This window comes from Lithobates pipiens, unplaced genomic scaffold, assembly GCF_037356315.1.
Source record: "Lithobates pipiens isolate NorthernLeopardFrog02 unplaced genomic scaffold, aLitPip1_a1.2 Scaffold_22, whole genome shotgun sequence".
NCBI classification, from domain to species: Eukaryota; Metazoa; Chordata; class Amphibia; order Anura; family Ranidae; genus Lithobates; species Lithobates pipiens.
This window is the reverse complement of record NW_027507784.1, coordinates 179,125,853-179,150,227: the sequence shown is the minus strand read 5'-3', so window position 1 is coordinate 179,150,227 and position 24,375 is coordinate 179,125,853. Positions and strand designations below refer to the sequence as shown.

The 24,375-nt window shown below is 43.4% G+C and overlaps 1 protein-coding gene across 2 annotated transcripts in view; it reads left to right on the top strand.

Moving 5' to 3' along the window:
- Positions 1 to 24,375, top strand: part of PMS1 (PMS1 homolog 1, mismatch repair system component) — a 156,248-nt gene that overhangs the window by 20,196 nt on the left and 111,677 nt on the right. For both annotated transcript variants that reach the window (XM_077448682.1, XM_077448681.1), the window contains exon 5: positions 14,755 to 14,918. In XM_077448682.1, coding sequence (XP_077304808.1) covers positions 14,755 to 14,918 — 164 coding nt within the window. The remainder of the gene's footprint in view (positions 1 to 14,754; positions 14,919 to 24,375) is intronic.

The following is a 24,375-nucleotide window of genomic DNA, read 5'->3' as shown; positions in this document are numbered from 1 at the left end:
TTGTAGCCAACTGGCCCTACTCTGCCTGTAAAACGTTTTTACAATGGGACTGGTGAATCCAGGTAGACCTCTCTGCAATCCTTATCACAGTAGGGGTAGTTAAAAGGACTTTGAAAGGACCATCCCACCTTGGGGAGTTACCACTGCTTTTTTCTTATTACTTTTTATTGAGACCCAATCTCCCACATGCACCTTTTTCATCTACTTTTGGGGGTGTGATATACATACTGGTCACAGCTACTAGTAAGCAATACATCCAATTATTTTTACCTATTTCTTCCATAACTTTTCTCAGTTTGCTTTTTAGAATGCCATTATGTCTTTCTACCAATCCAGCTGATTGGGAATGATAGGCACAATGGTATTTCCCTTTAATTCTCATCACTTCTATCAAATGTTGTATATTTTTTAATTACAAAATGGGGTCCATTATCACTGTAAATCCTTTCAGGGATTCCAAATCTAGGAATAATATCTCTTAGTAATGCTTTGGCTACAGTCTGTGCATCTGCACTTCCTGTCGGGAATATCTCCACCCATTTGGTCAGGGTGCCTGGGTACCAAACAATATTTCTTCCTTTCACATTTGTCTAATTCAATAAAATCCATGCAAATGTGTTGGAATGGATATTGTGGTGTAGGGAACTTCCCTTTCTGTGGTCTTATACCTCCCTGAGCATTGTGTCTTGCACATATAAGGCATTGAGAGCAAAAAGTTTTTTTTAAATAATTTGTGAATCCATAGGCTGTACATACTTTATTTAACATCTCAGTCATCCCCCTGTTTGACACATACGTTACTCCATGTGTCAATACTGCTGCATACCTAAATAAAGATTTTGGTAATACCGGTTTCCCTTCAGGTGATGTGTAAATATCATCAATTATTGTGTAACCCTTTGTTTTCCAATATTGTTTTCCCCAGGGGGGGGGCATTTTGCTGCATATCAGTAAGGACTGTATGATCTATCACTATGATTTCTCGTCATTATTTTATGTGCAGCTTCATCTGCCCTTTTATTTCCCTTTGAGATGGGGTCCGTATATTGTGTGTGCTTGACATTTACAGATTGCAAGCTTTTTTGGTAACTGTATGTGAAATTGGTTTACCACTGGAGGTGACCATCCCCCTGTTTTTCCATTGTTGTGCAAAAACATGCACTGTTGAAAAGGCATATTGACTGTCAGTGTATGTGGTTACAGATTTCCTTCTGACAGTATACATGCTCTTGTCAGTGCTACAAGTTCTGCAACTTGTGCTGAATAATGTTTTGGTAGTGGCCCCGCTTCCAAAATCTCATCCTGTGTCACTACTGCATATCCTTTTGCATTTGTGCCATCTGCATTTTTCTTACTAGAACCATCAACAAAAAGTATCATGTCAGGGTTAGATAATGGTACATCTTTCAGATCACTTTGTGACAGTACCTTTTCAGTGATGGCAACAGTGCAGTCATGTTTATACCCGTCAGTAGGAAGTGGTAGTAGCGTGGATGGGTTTAATGTAGTACACCTCTGTATTGTTAAGTGAGGTTGTGTTAAAAGTATTGTCATACAGGAAAGGTGTCGTGCTGGGCTCAAATGTGATATCTTTTGCTGTAACAGGATAACAAACACTGCATGTGGTACCTTTTCAGTTAGTAAAGTTGAATAAAGACAACAGTCCATCCGGCCCAGCCCGAGCGAGCGTCTAGCCCCTACCCCTGTACACCCACACCGCTCTCCACCCCCAAGGATCCAACGTCCCCATTCATATACCAGGGCCAAACCGGGACAGAAGCCAATCAACCCACCTGCATGTCCCCGGAGTGCGGGAGGAAACCAGAGCACCCGGAGGAAATCCACACAGGCACAGGGAGTACATGCAAACTCCAGGCAGGCAGCGTCATGATTAGGATTCGAACCAGTGACCCCCTTCACTGCTAGGCGAGAGTGCTAACCACTACACCGCTGATGCTACCAGTGCTTATACACAGGGTGGAAGTACTCTCGTTGCACTGTCTATTTCTGTAGAGTAATCCTTCCTCTATGAGACCCCTCTAGTTCTGCCTCAGCAGTGTACTCTTCTGCATCCTCCTCCCTTTCATCACCTTGCATAAGAACCTTTAATTTCACATTCTTTTTTGCTTTCGCTTTCAAATACTTCTCAGAATGCTTAGCATATTGTAAAACATCTAAAACTGATGCAGTTCGGTAAGTAACCATGTTTTAAACAATGTAATCCTTATGATCCTGTTTCAATCCATTTAAAAAAGCAATCTTTAGCTGTTGCTAATATGCACTATTCACATCTTCAGCTTCGGGGAGCCCGGAGAACACTCTAAAAATCTCTCGTAATTTATTTAGGTAGTCACTGACACATTCTTTGTCTTCTTGTACTGTCATATATTTTTTTTTTTTTCCAATCAGTCCGTTGTACCCATCTAAGCTGGCATCTGTTCAGTAGGGCAGTCAACCTGTTTCCTAAGTCTGGGCTTTCTGGAGGCAATGGATCCCCCCCGTCCCTGTGCATGAGTTATGGCGTCAGTTTATGTTTCAAGGATCGATCTGTTCATCTCCAGGACTGAACTACTGTCTGGAGAGATTGAGGAAGTGGAATTGGGGTTTTGTTCAGAGGCGGTTCCTTTGACAGGGGTGGATGTCACAGGGAAGGTGTTACTCTGGGCAGTTACTTGCACCTGAGGGGGAGGACCACCATAGGGAGGTGGTCTCTGGGTACAGCAGATGAGATCATCCTCTTTGTCCACTAGGGGCAATTGGGCTTGGCATTTTTCCTTTGTTCTTCCTTCTACCCTAATTCTAGCATGCTGAAGCCAATATTCCGCCATTTTTAACCCATACCTTTTTTGAACTTTGGGTCCTGATATTTTAAGCTTATCCACAGGACCCCAAAATAGAACTTTCTTTCTTTTTAATTTTTTTAGTATTCTGATTCAGAACTTAGCCTTTTGACTTATAAATGTACCCAAATATAAACAGCATTGCATCATTAACACTTCACAGTTGAAAGTCTATGAATTCTAAAAATAACTCCAATCCAATATAAATATTTACTTAGACTATTTTTCGAACACTTTTTCCCACCAAAAGTCCTAACATTTTCACAGATGCACACATTAACCTCTGTCAGGCAATCTGCATTTTCTTGTTTCTGAGAAACCGCTTCATAGCAATGAAAACATCCTCAGCCTTTTTTTTTTTTTTTCATTTCTTTTCACATTCATCAAGCCACCTGATAATTCTACAACATTCATTCTATTTACTCCAAAATGCCATCTACCTTCTTTTTCTTTTATGCTAAGTTTCAATATATACAATATAACCCTTCTGTATTGTCATAGCTAATCAAGGGTTAACTTTTACAACGGTCTTGCAGGATCAGGAGAAATCCTTCCATGAGGGGAGGGGGAGGGGGAGAGAGTTCAGTGAATTTGCCTTCTTATCTGCTGAGAAATACCAGCACAAAAATCATGTCAATACAAGAGAAAAAACATCAGAACAAAGATAAAGTAAACACACACAGAAGAAAATTAGCCTTGCGATCTCTGTAGATCACTTAACTAAACAGCGCTTAAAATAGTCAGGCAATTAACCTCTGACATTCGGTATACCTCAAATCTTTTTGTTATCTGTCCGGACAGCGGGCGACGTAATTTTTTACCTTAGACAACGTCCCCAAGTGTCTCTGTCTACGAGCACTGGATCATCTAGATATTATACGATCAATACCAATGTCGGCAATTACAACACATTAAACCAGAAGCAAGAGAAAGAGAAGAAAAGACTCAGAAAGAATTAAGAATAATTTAAATTATCTTACCTCTCAAACACCTGGACTGGATCACACAAGGTTCGGAAACAGACAGTGGAATTCAGATCTATGGCCCCGCCCCTTTTTCACCAAATAACATTGATTGGGGGGACTTGTAAGGTTCGGTGAGCTTCAAAGTCCAATACTCACCGAAGTGTTGTCGGGCCGTCTGATCTGAAAACCAGCGTGTTGCTTCCGGCTCGAAGGACCAAAAATGTTAGGAAATTCCCTTGTGATCAGTAAAAAAACATCAGGTGTTCTGAGAAGCAGGAAAATTTATTTCTGATGTGGCCCACAACAGGGAGACATGCTTACAGGACGAAAGCTGAAGAAAAAGTCCCCACAAAAGAAAGTGTTCCGCCCTCACATATCCCACAAGAATAACATCTCTGTGCTTCTATTAGCTGAGGGAACATAAATAACGTGTCATGGCACAGGCTAGCACTTTATTAGCTATCCATGTTCCCTGTACATTCTTAGGCTATCATATTTAGTTAAATCTAATCATCCTACTTACTATGGAGTTAATTAGGACAAAACAATACAATGAGTTAATACAATAATGTGCTCAGAAGTAAGCTTTTTAACAAATCAGTCTCAGGACTATTGTTTTTCTAATAGTCACACAATAAACATTTAAAACTTTTCTAACACATCCCTTCCCCCATTTCCTCTGTGACGAGTGAAGATGGATTTGTTCACTTTTGGTTTCAGTGCTGTGTCCCCTCGGCCGATTACAGCGCTGGTTCCTGAATCGCATCTCTCCCGCAAGCAGTTCACATTGCCTTCTGCAAACTACTGCAGGTATCAATACGTTGTTAATGATACCCCCAGATTGGTTCACAGTTCACACTCGTGCAGGAATCGGATTGCATAGTTGAGAACATCCACGTGATCTGATTTAAGTGCGGGGGGGGGGGAAGTCCCTGCACTTTTTTTTTCTGCAAATCTTATGCGAGTTAGCCATACAACCGTATGGCTGTACTCGCATCGCACAGGCATCGCATGTGATCAGCACCTATGGTGCGGGTGAAAATCACATGCAATGTCTGAGATCACATATCACATATGTGTGAACCTGGGCTGAATGTGGTGCAGGAAAGACACCTGAAGCTTATAACTAACTAGCCCATTAACTACTAACTATAACACTAGGCTAACCCCAGCCAGGCTGAGGCTCAGCAGTGTATGGGAATATGTACTTACTAACAGAGGTAAAGTGTTCAGTAATGCCCACTGGTGTAGAGACCAGAAAGAAGAATTTACTTCTTAATGTTGAAATGCTTTTATCGTTTGGATGTAAACCCCATTCATGAAACTTGACCTGGGCGCATCTATCTGTAGTGTTTACTTATCTCTCTGTAAATCCCCAAGTCTTGTGTCTTTCTGCTTGCTTCTTCTGTTATCAGCATGATAAATTCTGACAAGCTCTGCAAAACAGGAGATAAAACCAGCCTGGAATTTGTGTCAAGGAGGTTGCTAATAGATTAGCAGACAGCTGGTCTATTCACAGCACAGCTCTGCACATTTAATCCTTCCTCTGCCTATGTGGAGTGGGGGGTGTGTGCCTTTCCTCCAATCGGCTGTCACACAGTGTATCCCAAGATGAGATTTGTTTCATCCCTGTATATCATCTGAGGCCGTTCACCTCACTGGGTATATGTGAGGGTTTACATACTTTTTATGAGTTAGTGACTTGGGTGATTTGGAATTTCTTGAAGTGGATTAACATGATGAGCTAGATATCCTATAAAGAGGTAGTTAGGAGTGACAACCCAATGGCTTCTCAAGGCATAAGTATCCTATATACATTCTGCACCTAGGCACCAGAGTAGTGCAAAGTTGCCAGTAATGATTACACATAAACAGTAATACTGAAATTGAATTGTAACTCACACATTGAACATATATAGTCCTAAGCCAGATCTCCGTGGCCTTTTCAAAGTCAAATCCTTTCAGGTTTCTGTTAAAAAGGATACACAGTCATAGCAAACTGCAGAGGGGCTAGATAAGTATGTACTAGGTGCACATGATTTACAGTGAGGACAGCAAGTAGGAAGCTTCCTGTTCATATGAGTGCCACAGAACAAAGTCACTAAAAGTAGTACAGAAACTACTTTTGGGAATTGGTGCGGCACCGCAAATGAAGCGTCACACCAATCTGGATGGTGCCATCGCCAGCAATAGCCGCCAATTTGGCATGCGCGTTGACATTTCAATTCGCTGCAATGTGAACCAGGGCTAAACCTCATTTGAACACAAGCCAAAAATAGGGTAGAAGCTTTTAACATAGTTTCAAAAGCTTAGATTGACAAGTGTTAATGCTTAAAGTGCCTTGGTTTCTCCCCAGCAATGGCCAGTGGTGGGGAGCAATCAAGTTACTGTAAGCATTAGCACTTGGCAGTCTAAGCTTTTGGAATTGTGTTAAAAGCTCCATCCCTATTTCTGGCTTATGTTCAAATGGGCCAAAAATAGGGTAGAATATATATAAATGCACCAATACTTTGCGGTGCGATTTGCGTCAATACAAAATGAATGGGCGCAAATCACACTGGAAAGAATCGCTTGCTATTTGAACAGGAATGCAGTGTGATTCGTATCCGATTCGTTTGCAATTTCCTCCACTGCTCCTGAGTGGGTTCATCTAGTGGGCAGTATAAAAAAATGTTAGAACTCACCGTACATATCTGGCCACATGCAAAATAATCTACAAAGCAGATGCCTAGTCAGGAATAAGGACCTAGCTCCCTGTCTGGATCTCTAGTCCTGGCAACTTTTTTGTTTATTTTCTTTTTTCCTGTTTTTATCTCCGGTTAGATCTACATTCGACTACCGGGCTGGGCGACGGGCTGGACACTAAGATCTAGTGATGCACCGAAATTTCGGCCGCCGAAACATATCGGCCGAAAATGCCCTTTTCGGCAATTTGCCGAAAGAGAAAAACGGCCGATAATGGAGCCGAAAATGGGGCGTGGCCTGGGTGGGGGCGGGGCCCCCCGCCCCTGGTGACGCCCATCATGGGGGGTGTATAGCGTAGGAGAGCCACCTCCGCCGCCTGTTTGATCACAGTGCGGGGAACATCACAGCTTTCATTTCAATAGCTGTGTGTTCCCGGCCGCGCGCCGTCACACGCAGCCCCTCTCCCTTGTCCGGGCACTTAGATAGACAGATCATCCGCAGGATTGGACGGATGATCTGTCTATCAAAGTGCCCGGACAAGGGGGAGGGGCTGCGTGTGACGGCGCGCGGCCGGGAACACACAGCTATTGAAATGAAAGCTGTGATGTTCCCGGCGCTGTTATCAAAAAAGTGGCGGAGGCGGCTCTCTTCCCTGCACACAGTGCACAGGCTGGCTGCAAAATGGCACACAGGCTGCAATGGGGCACACTGGCTGCAATTGGCTGCAATGGGGCACACTGGCTGCAATTGGCTGCAATGGGGCACACTGGCTGCAATTGGCTGCAATGGGGCACACTGGCTGCAATTGGCTGCAATGGGGCACACTGGCTGCAATTGGCTGCAATGGGGCACACTGGTTGCAATTGGCTGCAATTGGGCACACTGGCTGCAATTGGCTGCAATGGGGCACACTGGCTGCAATGGGGGATGCCTCCTGTACCACGTCCTCTGTCTCTGACCATCTCCTGTACCATGTCCCCAGTCTGACCATCTTCTGTACCACGTCCCCAGTCTCTGACCATCTCCTGTACCACGTCCTCTGTCTCTGGCCATCTCCTATACCGTGTCCCCAGTCTGACCATCTCCTGTACCGTGCCCCCGGTCTGACCATCTCCTGTACCGTGTCCCCTGTCTCTGACCATCTCCTGTACCGTGTCCTCAGTCTCTGACCATCTCCTGTACCGTGTCCCCAGTCTCTGACCATCTCCTGTACCGTGTCCCCAGTCTCTGACCATCTCCTGTACCGTGTCCCCAGTCTCTGACCATCTCCTGTACCGTGTCCCCAGTCTCTGACCATCTCCTGTACCGTGTCCCCAGTCTCTGACCATCTCCTGTACCGTGTCCCCAGTCTCTGACCATCTCCTGTACCGTGTCCCCAGTCTCTGACCATCTCCTGTACCGTGTCCCCAGTCTCTGACCACCTCCTGTACCGTGTCCCCAGTCTCTGACCACCTCCTGTACCATGCATGCAGTCTCTGACCACCTCCTGTACCATGCATGCAGTCTCTGACCACCTCCTGTACCATGCATGCAGTCTCTGACCACCTCCTGTACCATGTCCCCAGTCTCTGACCATCTCCTGTACCATGTCCCCAGTCTCTGACCATCTCCTGTACCATGTCCCCAGTCTCTGACCATCTCCTGTACCGTGTCCCCAGTCTCTGACCACCTCCTGTACCGTGTCCCCAGTCTCTGACCACCTCCTGTACCATGCATGCAGTCTCTGACCACCTCCTGTACCATGCATGCAGTCTCTGACCACCTCCTGTACCATGCATGCAGTCTCTGACCACCTCCTGTACCATGTCCCCAGTCTCTGACCATCTCCTGTACCATGTCCCCAGTCTCTGACCATCTCCTGTACCATGTCCCCAGTCTCTGACCATCTCCTGTACCATGTCCCCAGTACCATGTCCCCAGTCTCTGACCATCTCCTGTACCATGTCCCCAGTCTCTGACCACCTCCTGTACCATGTCCCCAGTCTCTGACCACCTCCTGTACCATGTCCCCAGTCTCTGACCACCTCCTGTACCATGTCCCCAGTCTCTGACCACCTCCTGTACCATGTCCCCAGTCTCTGACCACCTCCTGTACCATGTCCCCAGTCTCTGACCACCTCCTGTACCATGTCCCCAGTCTCTGACCACCTCCTGTACCATGTCCCCAGTCTCTGACCACCTCCTGTATAAAAATATTTTTTAAAAACAGTCATTTTCGGTATCGGTTTCGGTTTTCAGCCTAGTGTATTTTTAATTTTCGGTATCGGTTTCGGCACCAAAAAACCCATTCGGTGCATCCCTACTAGGATCCAGTGGTCTCCCCAGTCTTGCCAGTGAGTGCGTGCAGACCGCAGCTACGCGCTAGGTCGGCCGTGACTTAGCCCCACTGGACGGGGGGCTCACCCTGTGAGTTAAACGCCCCCCCGTGCGTTGCCTCGGTCGGCGCCCCCCCCCGTGCGTTGCCTTGGTCGGCGCCCCCCCCCGTGCGTTGCCTCGGTCGGCGCCCCCCCCCCGTGCGTTGCCTCGGTCGGCGCCCCCCCCGTGCGTTGCCTCGGTCGGCGCCCCCCCCCCCCGTGCGTTGCCTCGGTCGGCGCCCCCCCCCCTGTGCGTTGCCTCGGTCGGCGCCCCCCCCCCGTGCGTTGCCTCGGTCGGCGCCCCCCCCCCGTGCGTTGCCTCGGTCGGCGCCCCCCCCCCGTGCGTTGCCTCGGTCGGCGCCCCCCCCGTGCGTTGCCTCGGTCGGCGCCCCCGTGCGTTGCCTCGGTCGGCGCCCCCGTGCGTTGCCTCGATCGGCGCCCCCCCCTTGCGTTGCCTCGGTCGGCGCCCCCCCCCTGCCTCGGTTGGCACCCACCCTGCCTTTCTAGATGGGGGATGCAGCTGTGGCTGTGGTGGAGGGCCGGTTCCCCTTTGGCACCCATAAACCGCATTGCACGGCGAAAGCTTTGCTGTGAGGTACCCCTTTTAGGAGTCCCTCCTTTTTCAGTGGACTGTTCCACCAGTAGTGGACCCATATAAGCTCCCTTCAGGGAGATCCGGGCATAATGGGACAAGTGCCTTAGGTCTCTGGACAATCAGATTTGGCTGTGCCAGGAAACTAGAGCTTCCCTGGTCTGGTGGCTTCACTGTCTGTTTCTACGGTGGGGTATTGAACAGTGGTCTTTCACCAATGCCAGTCTGTCCTGGTGGGGAGGTGTCCTGGGTCTGCTCAGGGTCGTTGGATGCTGAAGAAATCTAGACTACCGAGCAATATCCTGGAACTTCGAGAGATCAGACTATGTTTAGATCATGGACTGATCGACTTCGGGTGCTCCCGGTATGGATCCAGTCGGACAATGCAACGACGGTGGCTTATGTCAATCACCAGGGCAGACCAAATAGGATGTGGCAGTGTCAAGAATCCTCTGGGTGGGCAGAACGTTTTGTTCCGGCCCTCTGCGATGTACATTGTACGCATTCCAGAATGCCTCAGTCGGCTAGTGTTGGACCACATGGTGGGCCCTTCACCAGGCTGTGTTTTTCATCGGATATGTCTCTGATGGGGCACTCCTGAGGTAGATCTGTTTGTGTCCCAGCTCAACAAAATGGTACCAAGTTTCTGGCAAGGTCATGGGATCCTCTGGTGGGCACCTCAATTGCTCTGATGGCCCATGGGGCCAGTAACGTCCCCTCTACGCCTTTCCTCCTCTCTGGGTTCTGCTGTGGCTTTTGCGCAGAATCGGGGCTGCACAGATTCTAGTCACTCTGTTGGCTCTGGATGGGTCCTGTCGGTCTGGGTATGCCAGCCTGGTCGCCGACGTTCCTTGGCGATTGCCGCTCAGGGAGAATCTACTATCCCAAGCGCTGTTCTTCCATCCTGCTTTAGTCACTGGTTTTGATGGCCTGGCTGTGATGAGCCAGGTGCTGAAGTTCTAGCACTGCTGATGGCTAGGAAGTCTACCTTCTAGGAATATCTACCTCCGGATGTGAAAAGTGTATCTATCCTGGCGTGAGTCGTTGGGCATTTACCCTCATTCTTTCTCGGTGGCTCCAATTCCTAACCTTCCTTCATGGGGGGGTTGAGCAGGAATGGGCCTCGAGTACCATCAAGGGCCAGGTGTCAGCCTTGGCGGTCTTCTTTAGTGTCCCCTGGTCTTGCGCACCCTGGTGCATACCTTTTTTATTCAAGGGGTTCGACGTCTGTTTCCACAGGTGCAGTCTCTTCTACCGCTGTGGGATCATAACTTGATTTCAGTTCTACAGAATCTTCTCTTGCAAAATTTTTGAGAGATTCCCCTGCTTATGCCCCGTAAATACAATCGGGCATTGATCGGACATTCCGACAACAAAATCCACAGATTTTTTCCGACGGATGTTGGCTCAAACTTGTCTTGCATACACACGGTCACACAAAGCTGGTTGGAAATTACGAATGTCAAGAACGTGGTGACGTACAAGTACGATGAGCCAAGAAAAATGAAGTTCAATAGCCAGTGCGGCACTTCTGCTTGACTCTGAGCATGTGTGGAATGTTGTGCGTCTAAATTGTGTACGCACAATCGGAATTTCCGACAACGGATTCTGTTGTCAGAAAATTTGAGATCCAGATCTCAAATTTTGTGTGAGGGAAATTCTGATGGAAAATGTCCGATGGAGCCTACACAAGGACGGAATTTCCGACAAAAAGCTCCCATCGAACATTGGAAAATCCGACCATGTGTACGGGGCATTACGCTGTCTTGGAAGGTGGCCTCTTTCGTGGCTATCACCTCTGCTCGCAGGTTGTTGAAACTAGTGGCGTTATCTGGTCATACACCTTACCCAGTGTTATACAAGGTTAAGGTGGTTCATCGTTCCTTCCTCTGATTTCCCTTTGAATAAGGACATTGTCTTGCCTTCCTTGTGTCCCTGGTCAGCACACCCTAAGGAATTTGCCTTAGCTGCCCTGGATGTGGTTGGGGGGATTTGGGTTTATTTGGCAGCCACTGGGTCTTTCTGAAGATCAGTCTCACTGTGGGCCAAGAAAGGGGCTGTCTGCTTCTTCTGTGATCATTTCTGGATGGATCAGACAGATGATGGCCTGATGGCCTATTCTGTGAGGGATTGGGTTCCTTCTTTCCCTGTTACGGCACATTTTTCTCGGGCACTTGGTGCTTCTAGGGCGTTCTGTCTTCAGGCGTCCGTTGTGCATGTTTACAAGGAGGCCACTTGGTCGTTTGTGTACACTTTCACAACATTCTGCAAAGTGGATGTGCTGGCATCTGCAGATGCTTCTTTTGGCCACAAGGTTTTGCAGGCTGCTGTTTAGAGGATCTAATCCCTCTTGAAGGGGTATTGTTCAGATTGGGCTCCAGTTGTTATGTGTTGAGCTCCTGTTACCTGGTCGGCTCTTGTGTTAGCCTTGGGATTTTTAGTTGTCCCACTCCTCATGTTTGGCACTGCTTTGTGATGTCCCTATGGTTCTGAATAATGGAGCACTGTGTCTGTCAATGAACTCAGAAAATGGGATTTTTGACTTACCGTTAAATCCATTTCTCTGAGTACATTGAGCGACACAGCACCCACCCCTCTAAGGACTTTTAATACGTCTGACACTGCTTGTTACTAAACTGAAGGCCTACAGCAGAGAGGGGGATGTATACCACCTAGGACTGCCCATAGGCGTAGCCAAGTCTTTTTTTTCTGCCTAGTGTCATACTCCTGCAGGGGGCGGTATAACCCTATGATTCTACATAATGGAGCGCTGTCTGTCAATAATGAACTCAGAGAAATGGATTTTACGGTAAGTCAAAAATCCCATTTTAGCAGATATAAACACAGCAAATTTTACAAAATTCCTACTAAATATAATGCTTAGCTGTTTTGAGTCAATAAATAACAAATATTTGTAAATTTTAAATTGCGCCTATTTGAGAAATGCTGAAAATCGGACGTACACAAACATTTCTTTAAAAATCTGGAGGTTTTCCTTTTTCACTTACAGCTTTCAGAATTTGTAAAAGAGCCCCCTCCCCCAAAACCATACATTTTCTGAAAACACATGGCCAGTAAAATAAAAAGAAGGTGCTACTGATTTTTAAGGCATCGCAATATTTGCACAAATGTTTATCAAAACAATATTTTCGCAAAAACGACTCTAAAATTATTAATAGTGGATTCATACATGGCAAAATGTACAAAATTCCTGCTAAATTCCATCCGACCGCCCCATAGAGAACATCGGACTGTGTCCGTGTCCACTCTGCATCAGCGAAGAGGACACAGACCTGTCATTTGTCTGCTCAGCGGGGATCAGCAGACAGATCCCCCGCTGAGCAGGCTGATCTGCTTGAGAGTCTGCTCCATGTGAAAGGGGTCTTACTAGGAGTGGCCGCTCCCCTGCAGGACGCTGGACTCGTGCGTTTGTATGAGTTTTTTTCCCCCAAGCCACATGATTAGAGTCTGAGGTTCTAATTGGCTTGAAAAATGTTGGGCTTGGGGCGCAGAACATTGCGCCCCAAACTCACCCACTCACTTTTGAAAGTAGCGAATTAATATTTGCTATTGTCTTCTGGCTTCAGCTGAGGAAGAAATGGAAGGATGAGTGCGGGAGGGGGCGTCACCGTGGAGAAGCTGAGTGCAGGTGGACCGAGGGCGGAGGGGGGGATGTTGGGGTTGGGTTGGGGTTGCCGTCCCCCCAAAAAAAGTCATTGGGTCTTACTGTGTGTGGTTCTTTTTTTTTCCTTTTTTTTTTATTTCTTTACAGTTATATATATTTTTTTCGTTTTTTGAGACAGAAAGGGACTAAAGATAGTGCCTTTCTGTCCAGCACTTTACTTGATTGATTGAATAGAGCAGTGATGGTGAACCCCAGATGTTTTTGAACTACATTCCCCATGATGCTCATACACTCTGCAGTGTAGTTTCGTATCATGGGGAAATGTAGTTCCAAAACATCTGGGGTGCCAAGGTTCGCCATCACTGGTATAGAGAGTCCTCATTCATTCATAAAATGACAGTCGTATACATAGTAACACTCGCAGTTTACTATATATCAGCTATCAGTGGGACGTATAGGAGGTATCTATAGTGATTTCTGCCTGTGCCCCTTGTACTACCGGGGGGGGGGGGGGGGGGGAAATTGGTAAACGCATGTTTACCAAGCCCCAACTTCACCCCCACCCCACCCCTACCCCCATGCTCTCCAGCCTGACCAGCTCGCCGGAGCTCAGTGCAGGCAGAAGCTGCAGGCGGCTGAAGGGAAGGCTGGATTTGGCCACCTGCAGGCACTTCTGTAGGTCCATTTGGTGTACGGACCTGGAAGGGAAAGGATTAAAGGCGGTAAAAGTTCTGAAATTATTTATATTTGTCTCATTTTTTTTTACATCACAGAAACCTGACATTTTAATAGAGGTGTGTAGACTTTTTATATCCACTGTGTGTGTGTGTGTGTGTGTGTGTTCATATTTATTTGTATGCGTGTGTGTGTGTATGCATATGTGGATGCATATGCACTATATTGCCAAAAGTATTGGACCGCCTGCCTTTACACGCACATGAACTTTAATGGCATTCCAGTCTTAGTCCGTAGGGTTCAGTATTGAGTTGGCCCACCCATTGCAGCTATAACAGCTTCAACTCTTCTGGGATGGCTGTCCACAATGTTTAGACCTCTTTCCCACTGAGGCAGTTTTCAGGCGTTTTAGCACTAGAAATAGTGCCTAAAAACTGCTTACCATGCCGCCTGAATGTGAAAGCCAAAGTGCTTTCACACTGGGGCGGTGCGCTTGCGAGGCAGTCGAAAAAGTCCTGAAGTGTCGCAACACATGCGTTTTTAACCCCTTCTTCGGCCACTAGCGTGTGTAAAAAGCGTAGCAAAAGACTAAGAGTGTATGTGTGTGTGTGTGTGTGTGTGTGTGTTTGTGTATATGTGTGTGTGTATATATATATATATATATATATATATACTATAGTGTGTGTGTGTATTTTATATGTTTGTTTGTGTATATATATATATATATATATATATATATATATATATATATATATATATGTATATGTATGTATGTTTGTGTGTGTGTGTATGTATAATTTAATATTGGTGGGGTCAAAAGACCACCTGGGACTTTGTATGCATAAAGAGCTCTCATGAATGGATTGTGTAGAGTAGTCATTTTGAACTTTGATGTGCTGATCCTTTTAGATTTCTACATATTGAATGGTGCATACAGGTATTTGTTTGCTCGGTATTTTTGTGAATTTTGTATCATTCCAAATAATACATTCACATCCCTTTTTCTTATCTACTTCAGGAACTACGGTCACAGTCTTACATTTATTCAAGAATTTGCCAGTAAGAAAACAATATTTTTCCACCACCAAGAAATGTAAAGCAGAGCTCAAAAAAGTTCAAGACCTTCTAATGGCATATGGAATTATTAAACCAGGTCTTAGGATTGTGCTTGTACACAATAAGGTTAGTAAGCTTATCTGCCTGAACTGATTGTATTACCGTGATTTGCTTGCAGTTCTATTACAGCCCATTACATTATAACAGAACACTACCTTTTCATTATTAAGGATGTCATGTATACACAGTCATCTACACCATACATACCATTGCTAATCAAACCTAGTGACAGGACGGACTTTGTTACGCATTGTGCATGTCACTAAGATCAATAGTCTGATCCACAAATATTACCCACTCTAATTAACAATAGCCTTCTTATAGGTGTGTGCATGCATGGTTGAAGCGTGATGCAGCTGCTTTTAAACAGACAACGCTGTCTATTTTTATTATGATCTTGGTGTTGGTGGTGGGTTACTGGTCTTGGCCTTTTTTTTGTATTAAATATATTTTTCTAATAAAATGTATCCCTTATTAAGCAGCATGGTCCACCTGTGTCTCTTCTCAGTGGGAATCCTTTCTCTGTAAATCTTCTCTCTCATCTACACCATACAGCCTCATCCAGTCCAACTGTAGCTTGCTGTTGACAAGACCTTGTCCTTGATCAGCCCGAAAGCCATAGTGCACTCAAGTGAAACAACTGTGTTAACACAACACCTTATCATACAGCTGACAAAACCTCTATACATCCAGAAACATCATAAAGCTGGCAGGACCCCATTGTACATTTGACATAATCTCAAATATGCACTATAAGGCACACTTAATAACAGTCATACTGAAGTTTCATAATTGAGGCTTCTTTATCTCTCATCCTCCTGAATTAAAGTTTAGTTGTTATGTATTATAGCCACAAGAGGGTGCTGGCGAGTTTCATTGAGGCAAATTATTTTACTACATGGCAATGTTCTCTAACTTTTTTTTCCCAGCCTGTGTGCTCTAACCAGTTAGAAAGCAGTTGCTTTTATAGAAAAGAATAGAGAAGGACTTTTTTGGCTCTGGGTTAAGAGTAAATCATTACATTTTATTCTTTAAACTGCATAGCCTTTTTTAGGTATGAAGCTTCTTACAACTATTCCTCAGAAGTTCTGAGAGAAGGCTTCAGAACCTCTCTGGCTGCCCTGATTCTGTAATCTCTACACCTTTATCCTTTATGTTAAAACCAAGCCCAAAATCTAATTTGCAGGGAAAAGTAGAACCTCTTGTCAGTTTTTTTTTTTTTTAATGTGGTCTGTGTCCTTAAAGCCTAATTTTAATCCTCTATGAAAGGTCTCCCTCCTTCATTTGTCGATGGAAGCTATAGTACAGCTTCTATGAACAAAGGAGGGGGAGGAAAAGGTGGGCATAGTCAGTACTCTTGACCAGTGCCCGTGAGAGGACCTTCGGCTCTGTTAACCCCCACAGCACTGGAAGATCACAGCTGCAGTGGGTGTATGGGAGAGCAGAGGACTTAAGATTTCAAAGAACAGCACTAGTGCTAATCCAATAGTACAATTCAAAACACAGTATGTGTTCTACCCACAAAATAATACATTACTCAATTGTGTTAAACATCTATATTGTGCAAAAGACTCAGGTAATCAAAAAAGTTCATATGAATACAACGTAAAACAAACACCAAGTTCCTTAAGTGCTAGGAGCTGTCAGTCATGTATATGGATGTAAATGCCCAGGAAGATTTGAAGTGAACTAAAACCCAGTGCAGCTGCAAACCACTGGAAAATGGATAACAAGAAACAGAAGACAACAGAGCAGCACTCTATGGGTAAAAGTCATAGGTTCTCTTGTACACCATTGGTGAAGTAAAAATTCTGTCAAGGTCCTTTGAAAAAGAGCATGCACGCGAACCATGTATGCCGTGGCAACCCAGGGCTTGCGTTTCACCACTACAAACGGGCTTCCCGAATTCCCCTTGTTTCCGGTGTGGCCCTGATGTCATCCTGCGCGCCCGGCTCCAGTGGCTTTGCTCTTCTCCCCGGGCTCCATCTCCCAGTGGCAGATGTTACACCACATTGCCTGCGGTTTAGTGTGGTTTACTTCTGCGCCCAGCTCCAGCATCTTGCAGTTTCCAGCAGAGTGTCCCTCGCCATTGCGGTTTCCATCTTGGACACCAGCGGAGCTTGACCACCAGCTTGAGGCAGAGTGCTGTTGCATACCCCCCCTTCCACCGGGCTTCCACCGTTGCCTCACATGGTTCATTACACCTCTTCTCCATGCCTAACCAGCAAGCCATCTGGATGATGTTAACCCTTCCCTACCCGGGTGTCATTGTGGTACCACTTATTTTAATACTAGTATTTATGCTGGCTATATGCTTTTATGACTGATTTCTTCAACCTTCGCAGTGTTTCTACATTTTGCAGTTTTTGTTCACCTTTCTAGAATGTAATAAACTAATTTTTACTGAGCCAGTGGTTTACAGGTACATAAAAAAAAATGCATAGATAAAATTATCCAAATGTGTTAAAAGATGTTTCAAAATCTTGAACCAATATTTTTATAAAATTGTTTTCTATAAACCACCACACCAACAATTATTGTATGTTTAAATAAACATTTTAAATGGTTTTACACTATGGAATCTCTTCTCCTCATCACTTAGATGGATGGACTGATGGGTCTGTGTGTGTTGGAAGGAGACAATTGCAGATACTTCAGATTACTCCTGGGGGAATGCTTTAGGCTGGGTTCACACTTACTGTGGCCGCAGCTCACAGCAGGGGGTCCGGTGCATCATTGTACACCGATTTAGGTGCGAATCAGGTCTGAATTTCTGCCTGAATTCGCACTTGATTCAGTGCCAAAGACGCACACGAGGATCCTTGTGCAATCTGAACCGCAGCAGCCCCGGAGGTGTGTGAACCGGCTCCATTCTGAGCCAGGCACACTCTCCTGTCGTATGAATTGGATGCAAGGAAAAAAACACATCCATTTTGCATAAGTGTGAACCCAGCCTTACTGTCTGCTTTATAACATTACCAACATATGCCTCTGGTGAGTTAATTTAATTCAGCTGGTGGTAGATTCACATGTTGGTGTGGTGATTTGATAGAAGGCATTTTATAAGAATATTGGTTCAAGATTTTGCTTTTAACATATTTGGACAATTTCATCTATGCACTTTTATATGCATTCATATAAACTTTTTGATTACCTAAGAGTTTTTTTGATTGAGATATATATATATATATATATATATATATCACGATTAATTGATAGAGTAACTTTATTATTTTGTGGGTAGAACACATATACACACAGGATTACATAATTGGACAACTCTGTTATTGGAGATATTCTCGTTTCATGTGGGCTATTTATTCCATTTAACAGTACTGCAATTTATATTTAATCCTGCTGTATACACAACCCCAAGTCCAAAAATAGAGTACTGTGTAAAATCTACATAAAAACAGAATGCATAGATCTGCATCAGGAAGAGCCATGGGGTATGAAGTAGAGAGGAGACATTGCTGGAACTGGCAACACAATAGCTGTGGTGGTACCTGCCATTCTGTCCTGGATGTCGGTGTTACAGCCGATCGTGGGTTACCTTAAAGGTACCGATACCTGGAAAAAAAGGGAGCTTACCTGGGCTATATAATAAAGCGCTTATGTTGCTATATTTTTATGAAACAATATCCTCTGGTGAGTGTGGAGTTTGACGGTTTCTGCATTGTGGATATCATGAAGTTGTTTATCTGGTTTACATACTATTGGTGGACGTTTATATGCATTATATACTTTATATGAACTGGTGATTTTTTTTTTAATCACAATTTATTTATATGTACTGTAGATGAACAGACTTCACCTAGTTTTGCTCTAATGTCCTGCACTTTACTTGTATGAATTACTATTTTTGTTATTTATTTGTATTCATTTTGATGCTGCACTTTGTACTTAGCAAAAACTCAAAATGGTTGGGCGCTGCCACCTAGTAGTAAAGGAACTGTGTGGCTGCTGCAATTGCCTAATGTTCCCACATCCACAATAAGATAAAAATTATAAATGTGTGATAGCGCTGCCCAATGAATAAAATCCTAAATGGAATGTACATAGAACTAAAAGTAAACACAAATCATTGCGATAATAAAGGGCTGGTGCTAACATTCAATAGGAAAAGTGCAATACAGGCGCAAAAAAAACCACAAAGGAAATACGACTCCAGTATTACACTTGAAATACTACTCAAGTAGTAATTCTTCTAAATTGTGCCCAAATAAAAAGTCTCTTATTCAATAATGTGCTTCACAAATTATCACACAGTGTTTGCTCCATTTACCAGCTGCAGTGCATGCTCACCTCCATCTTAGACCCACAAGGGGTCAGATAAGCATATAAGGGATCATTTCTGATGCTCAGGTTCCTTTTAAAGCAATACAATTCCCCTTCTAAAGTGGCACCACACTATTCACAAGCAGCTCCAAGACAACATATGAAGAGTAAAATGTTTCCAATAGTGCAGTAGACTGCATAAACTGCACAACCACAGCTTCATACAATGCACTCACATTTATTAACCGCTTGACCACTGGGCACTTAAACACCCTTAATAACCAGACCAATTTTCAGCTTTCGGTGCTCTCACATTTTGAATGACAATTACTCAGCCATGCAACACTGGACCTATATGACATTTTTGTTATTTTTTTCACACAAATAGAGCTTTCTTTTGGTGGTATTTAGTCACCGCTGGGTTTTTTATTTTTTGTGCTATAAAAGAAAAAAGATCGAAAATTCTGTAAGAAAAATAAAATTTTCTTCGTTTCTGTTATAAAATTTAGCAGATTAGTAATTTTCCTTCAAAATTTATACTACTACATATCTTTGGTAAAAATACGTACAATTTGGTGGTTATTATTTGGTCTTTGTGAAAGTTATAGAGTCCACAAGCTATGGTGCCAATATCTGAAAATTTATCACACCTGAAGTACTTGAGACCCTAACATGCCAGAAAAGTACAAGTATCCCCCAAATGACCCCTTTTTGGAAAGAAGACATTCCAAGGTATTTAGTAAGAGGCATGATGAGTTTTTTAGAAGTTGTCATTTTTTCCCACAATTCTTTGCAAAATCAAGATTTTTTTTTTACAAAATTGTCATATTATCAGGTTATTTCTCACACACCGCATATGCATACCACAAATTACACCCCAAAACACATTCTGCTATTACTCCCGAGTATGGCGATACCACATGTGTGAGACTTTTACACAGCCTGGCCACATACAGAGGCCCAACATGCAGGGAGCGCCATCAGGAGAACGCAGGCCAATTCTGACATTTCTCTCCTACATGTAAATATCATAATTTATTTGCTAGAAAATTACATAGAACCCCAAACCATTATATATGTTTTTTTAGAAAAGACCCTAGAGAATACAATAGTGGACGTTGCAACTTTTTATCTCGCACGGTATTTGCGCAGCAATTTTTCGAACGCGTTTTTTGGGGAAAAAAATCAGTTTTGTGCTTAAAAAACAAAACAAAAAAAACAGTAAAGTTAGCCCAATGTTTTTGCATAATGTGAAAGATGAAGTTACGCTGAGTAAATAGATGCCTAACATGTCACCCTTCAAAATTGCACACGCTTGTGGAATGGCGTCAAACGTCGCTACTTAAAAATCCCTATAGACGACACTTAAATTTTTTTTACTGGTTACATGTTTTGAGTTACAGAGGAGGTCTAGAGCCAAAATTATTGCTCTCGCTCTAACGTTCGCAGCGATATCTCACATGTGTGGTTTGAACACCGTTTTCATATGTGGGCGGGACTTACGTATGCGTTCGCTTCTGCATGCGAGCACATTCATTTTACTTTATTTATTTTAGTTTGACATTTATTTTTCCACAAAAATACATTTTTTGATCACTTTTATTCCTATTACAAGAAATTTAAACATCCCTGGTAATAGGAATATGGCATGACAGGTCCTCTTTACAGTGAGATATGGGGTCAAAAAGTTGTCCATTTATACAATATCTCTAACACATAGCATGTACATAGCAAAAATGACACCCCAAAATAGATTCTCCTACTCCTCCTGAGTACGGCGATACCACGTGTGAGACTTCCACAGCCTGGCAACATACAGAGGCCCGAGTACAGCCAAGCATGGCTGAGCATCACCATGCATGGCTGGGTATCACCGAGTATGGCTGGGCATTGCAGGGTATCACAGAGTATGGCTGAGCATGGCCGACTATGGCTGGGTATTGCAGGGTATCTCCGAGTATGGCTGGGTATGGCAATTTTTGACAGAGTATTGCAGGCTATTGCAGACTATTGCAGATTATTAATGGGTATTGCAGAGTATTGGCAGGGCATTGCTGGATATTGGCAGGGCATTGCTGGGTATTGCAGAATATTGTCAGGGTATTGTAGAGTATTGGCAGGGCATTGCTGGGTATTGCAGAGTATTGGCAGGGCATTGCTGGGTATTGCAGAGTCTTGGCAGGGCATTGCTGGGTATTGCAGAGTATTGGCAGGGTATTGGTGGGTATTGCAGAGTAGGGCATTGCAGTGTATTGCACAGTATTGGCAGGGCGTTGCTGGGTATTGCAGAGTATTGGCAGGGAATTGAGGGGTTAATTGTTGGTGAGCAGCACTGCGGGCACTGCAGATCCAGCCCACAGCGCTGCTGACAACAATCTGTCCCCCTCCACAAGTGATCACTTCGTCATTTGACGCGATAAGCGACCGTTTACCGTGATCCGTGATGCTGTCATATAACGTCCTCCCAGAGTTAAGCAACCGCCCTGTAGCCGTCATTCGGCTATGGGCTGGTTGTTAAGTGGTTAAAATGACACATAGCATACTGTATATTAAAATTCATCAGGTCTCACATATTCCATAAAAGTACTCCCACTGCCAGGCTCCACCTCTGTGCGTTACGCCAACATCGCACATGGATTTATCTGGAGGAGCACAGGCTATGGGGTGGAGAAACGCTGTGTGTTAATTTGCGAAGTGCATTATTGAATAAGAGACTTTTTGTTTGTGCACATTTTATAAAAAGAATTACTACTGGAGTAGTATTTCAAGTGGACTTTCCTTTGTTTTGTTTTTTGAACATGTATCAGCAGCACCTTCTTATTGAATGTTCGTACCAGCACTTTATTATCTCAGTGATTTGTGTTTATTTTTAGTTATTTATCGTTATATGTACATTTAATTTATCAATTTATTAATTGTGCAGTGCTGTCAAAGAAAAAATACCCTCGCGCCACAGTAATTATAGAAAAAAGTAAAGTATACAAGATTATTAAAGAAAAAAGAAATAAGGTTGCAGCAAAACACCGACAGGGGTTCAAACCCTCCCCTGAGTGAGTAAAAACCAAAATGTATAAAGTGATGTTGCGCTCCCTAATTATCTATATTAATAAATGTGTAAAGTGCACGATATACAAAACAAATAAAAGATAAATATTCCTACAAATGCTTTAACATCCAAAGGTGCATTAAGTAAAGTGCATTTAAGTGCTAAAGTAAATAAATAATATATTAATCGCAAAGTGCACAGATTGCAGTGACAGCAGGATCTACAGCGTGACTAAAAACACTCAATAATAAAATGTCCAAAATGGTGCAACAAAGACAAAGATGGAAATAAAAAAATATAAAAAAAATCTATAAAAAATATTATATATATAAAAAAAAAAATATTATATAAAATATATTCCACAGTTCATATTAAATCATGCACTAAAAAGAGTCCACTCTGTGTGCAAGTAACTGATAATCCCGTGAGTGAAACGTTATTCCATAGGTGGTAGCGTGCAAGGTGTCCACACACTGGTAGCAATGGCATCATCAGGGAATGAAGTCACATGTCCAAGTGACGATACGCGTAGGATTGGACTAGGAGGATACCGGAAGAGACGGTCGTAGTACACACTATCTGCCTGTTCGCTTGTTGCTGTTGCTTCGTGTAAAGTTTTTCTATGCATTTATGGTTTATGCTAAAATGTGAGTACCCTGGACTGTGTCCTTTTTAAAAAATAAAGTTCGGATTGCATTACATACTTCACTATTGGCAATTTCTCTTCTCCTATGGATTTATATGCTGCCTGTGACTGAGGACCTAGAGAGGGGGGCACCTACTGTTGTTTACATTCATCACCTGCTCAAAAGGATATATGCTGTCACCTTACAGCAGTAAGGTAAGGTAGCCATTGCTACCAGTGTGTGGACACCTTGCACGCTACCACCTATGGAATAACGTTTCACTCACGGGATTATCAGTTACTTGCACACAGAGTGGACTCTTTTTAGTGCATGATTTAATATGAACTGTGGAATATATTTTATATAATATTATTTTTTTTTATATATATAATATTTTTTATATATTTTTTTTATATTTTTTTATTTCCATCTTTGTCTTTGTTGCACCATTTTGGACATTTTATTATTGAGTGTTTTTAGTCACGCTGTAGATCCTGCTGTCACTGCAATCTGTGCACTTTGCGATTAATATATTATTTATTTACTTTGGCACTTAAATGCACTTTACTTAATGCACCTTTGGATGTTAAAGCATTTGTAGGAATATTTATCTTTTATTTGTTTTGTATATCGTGCACTTTACACATTTATTAATATAGATAATTAGGGAGCGCAACATCACTTTATACATTTTAATTGTGCAGTGCTATTGCACTTTATACTTGCTATTCACTTTGGATTGTTTTATATTGACCTTTTTCCAGGCTGCCCTTTATTTTTTCCATGTGGCACTGACTCATACATTTCCACAACTATAATACTGAAACACTCTTTTATTTGCTTCGCTACTATTTTCTAGCAGCCTTTGACAGTCTTGAGTACCAATGCAAAGGCAGTATTTTGCAATGAACACCAATACAAAGTCAGAGTTTTACAATGAGCACCGATGCAAAGGTAACATTCCTGCTGGACACCAAAGCAGGGTTAGTGTTGCCGCTGAGAACCAATGCAAAGTTAGTGTTGCAGCTGAACTCCAATGCATGCTAGTGCTGAACACCAGTGCAAAGTTAATGTTACTGTTGAACCCCCATCAAATCATTCTCTGCAGCTCTTACCTTTTACCACCACCCCCTCCCTTTAGAATGTAAGCTCTATGAGCAGGGCCCTCCTGTACCTTTTGTACTGTACTGTTGTCCCCCGTTATACATTGTAAAGCGCTGCGTAAACTGTTGGCGCTATATAAATTGTGTATAATAATAATAACACCAATGCACAAGTAGTGTTTTTGCGATTCTGTCATTCATACAACCCCAATTCCACAAAAGTTGTGATGTTGTGTAAAATCTACATAAAAACAGAATGCAATGATTTGTAAGTCTCATAAACCCGTATTTTATTCACAAAAGTAAATATAAAACATATCAAATGTTTAAATTCCGTAAATGTACCATTTAAAAAAAGTAAGTTTGAAAATCGATGGCAGCAACACTTTTCAAGATCCATGAAGATCCATGTGGTAGAAAGTAGAGAGGAGACATTTTTGGAACTGGCAAGCAAAGTAGCAGTGGTACCT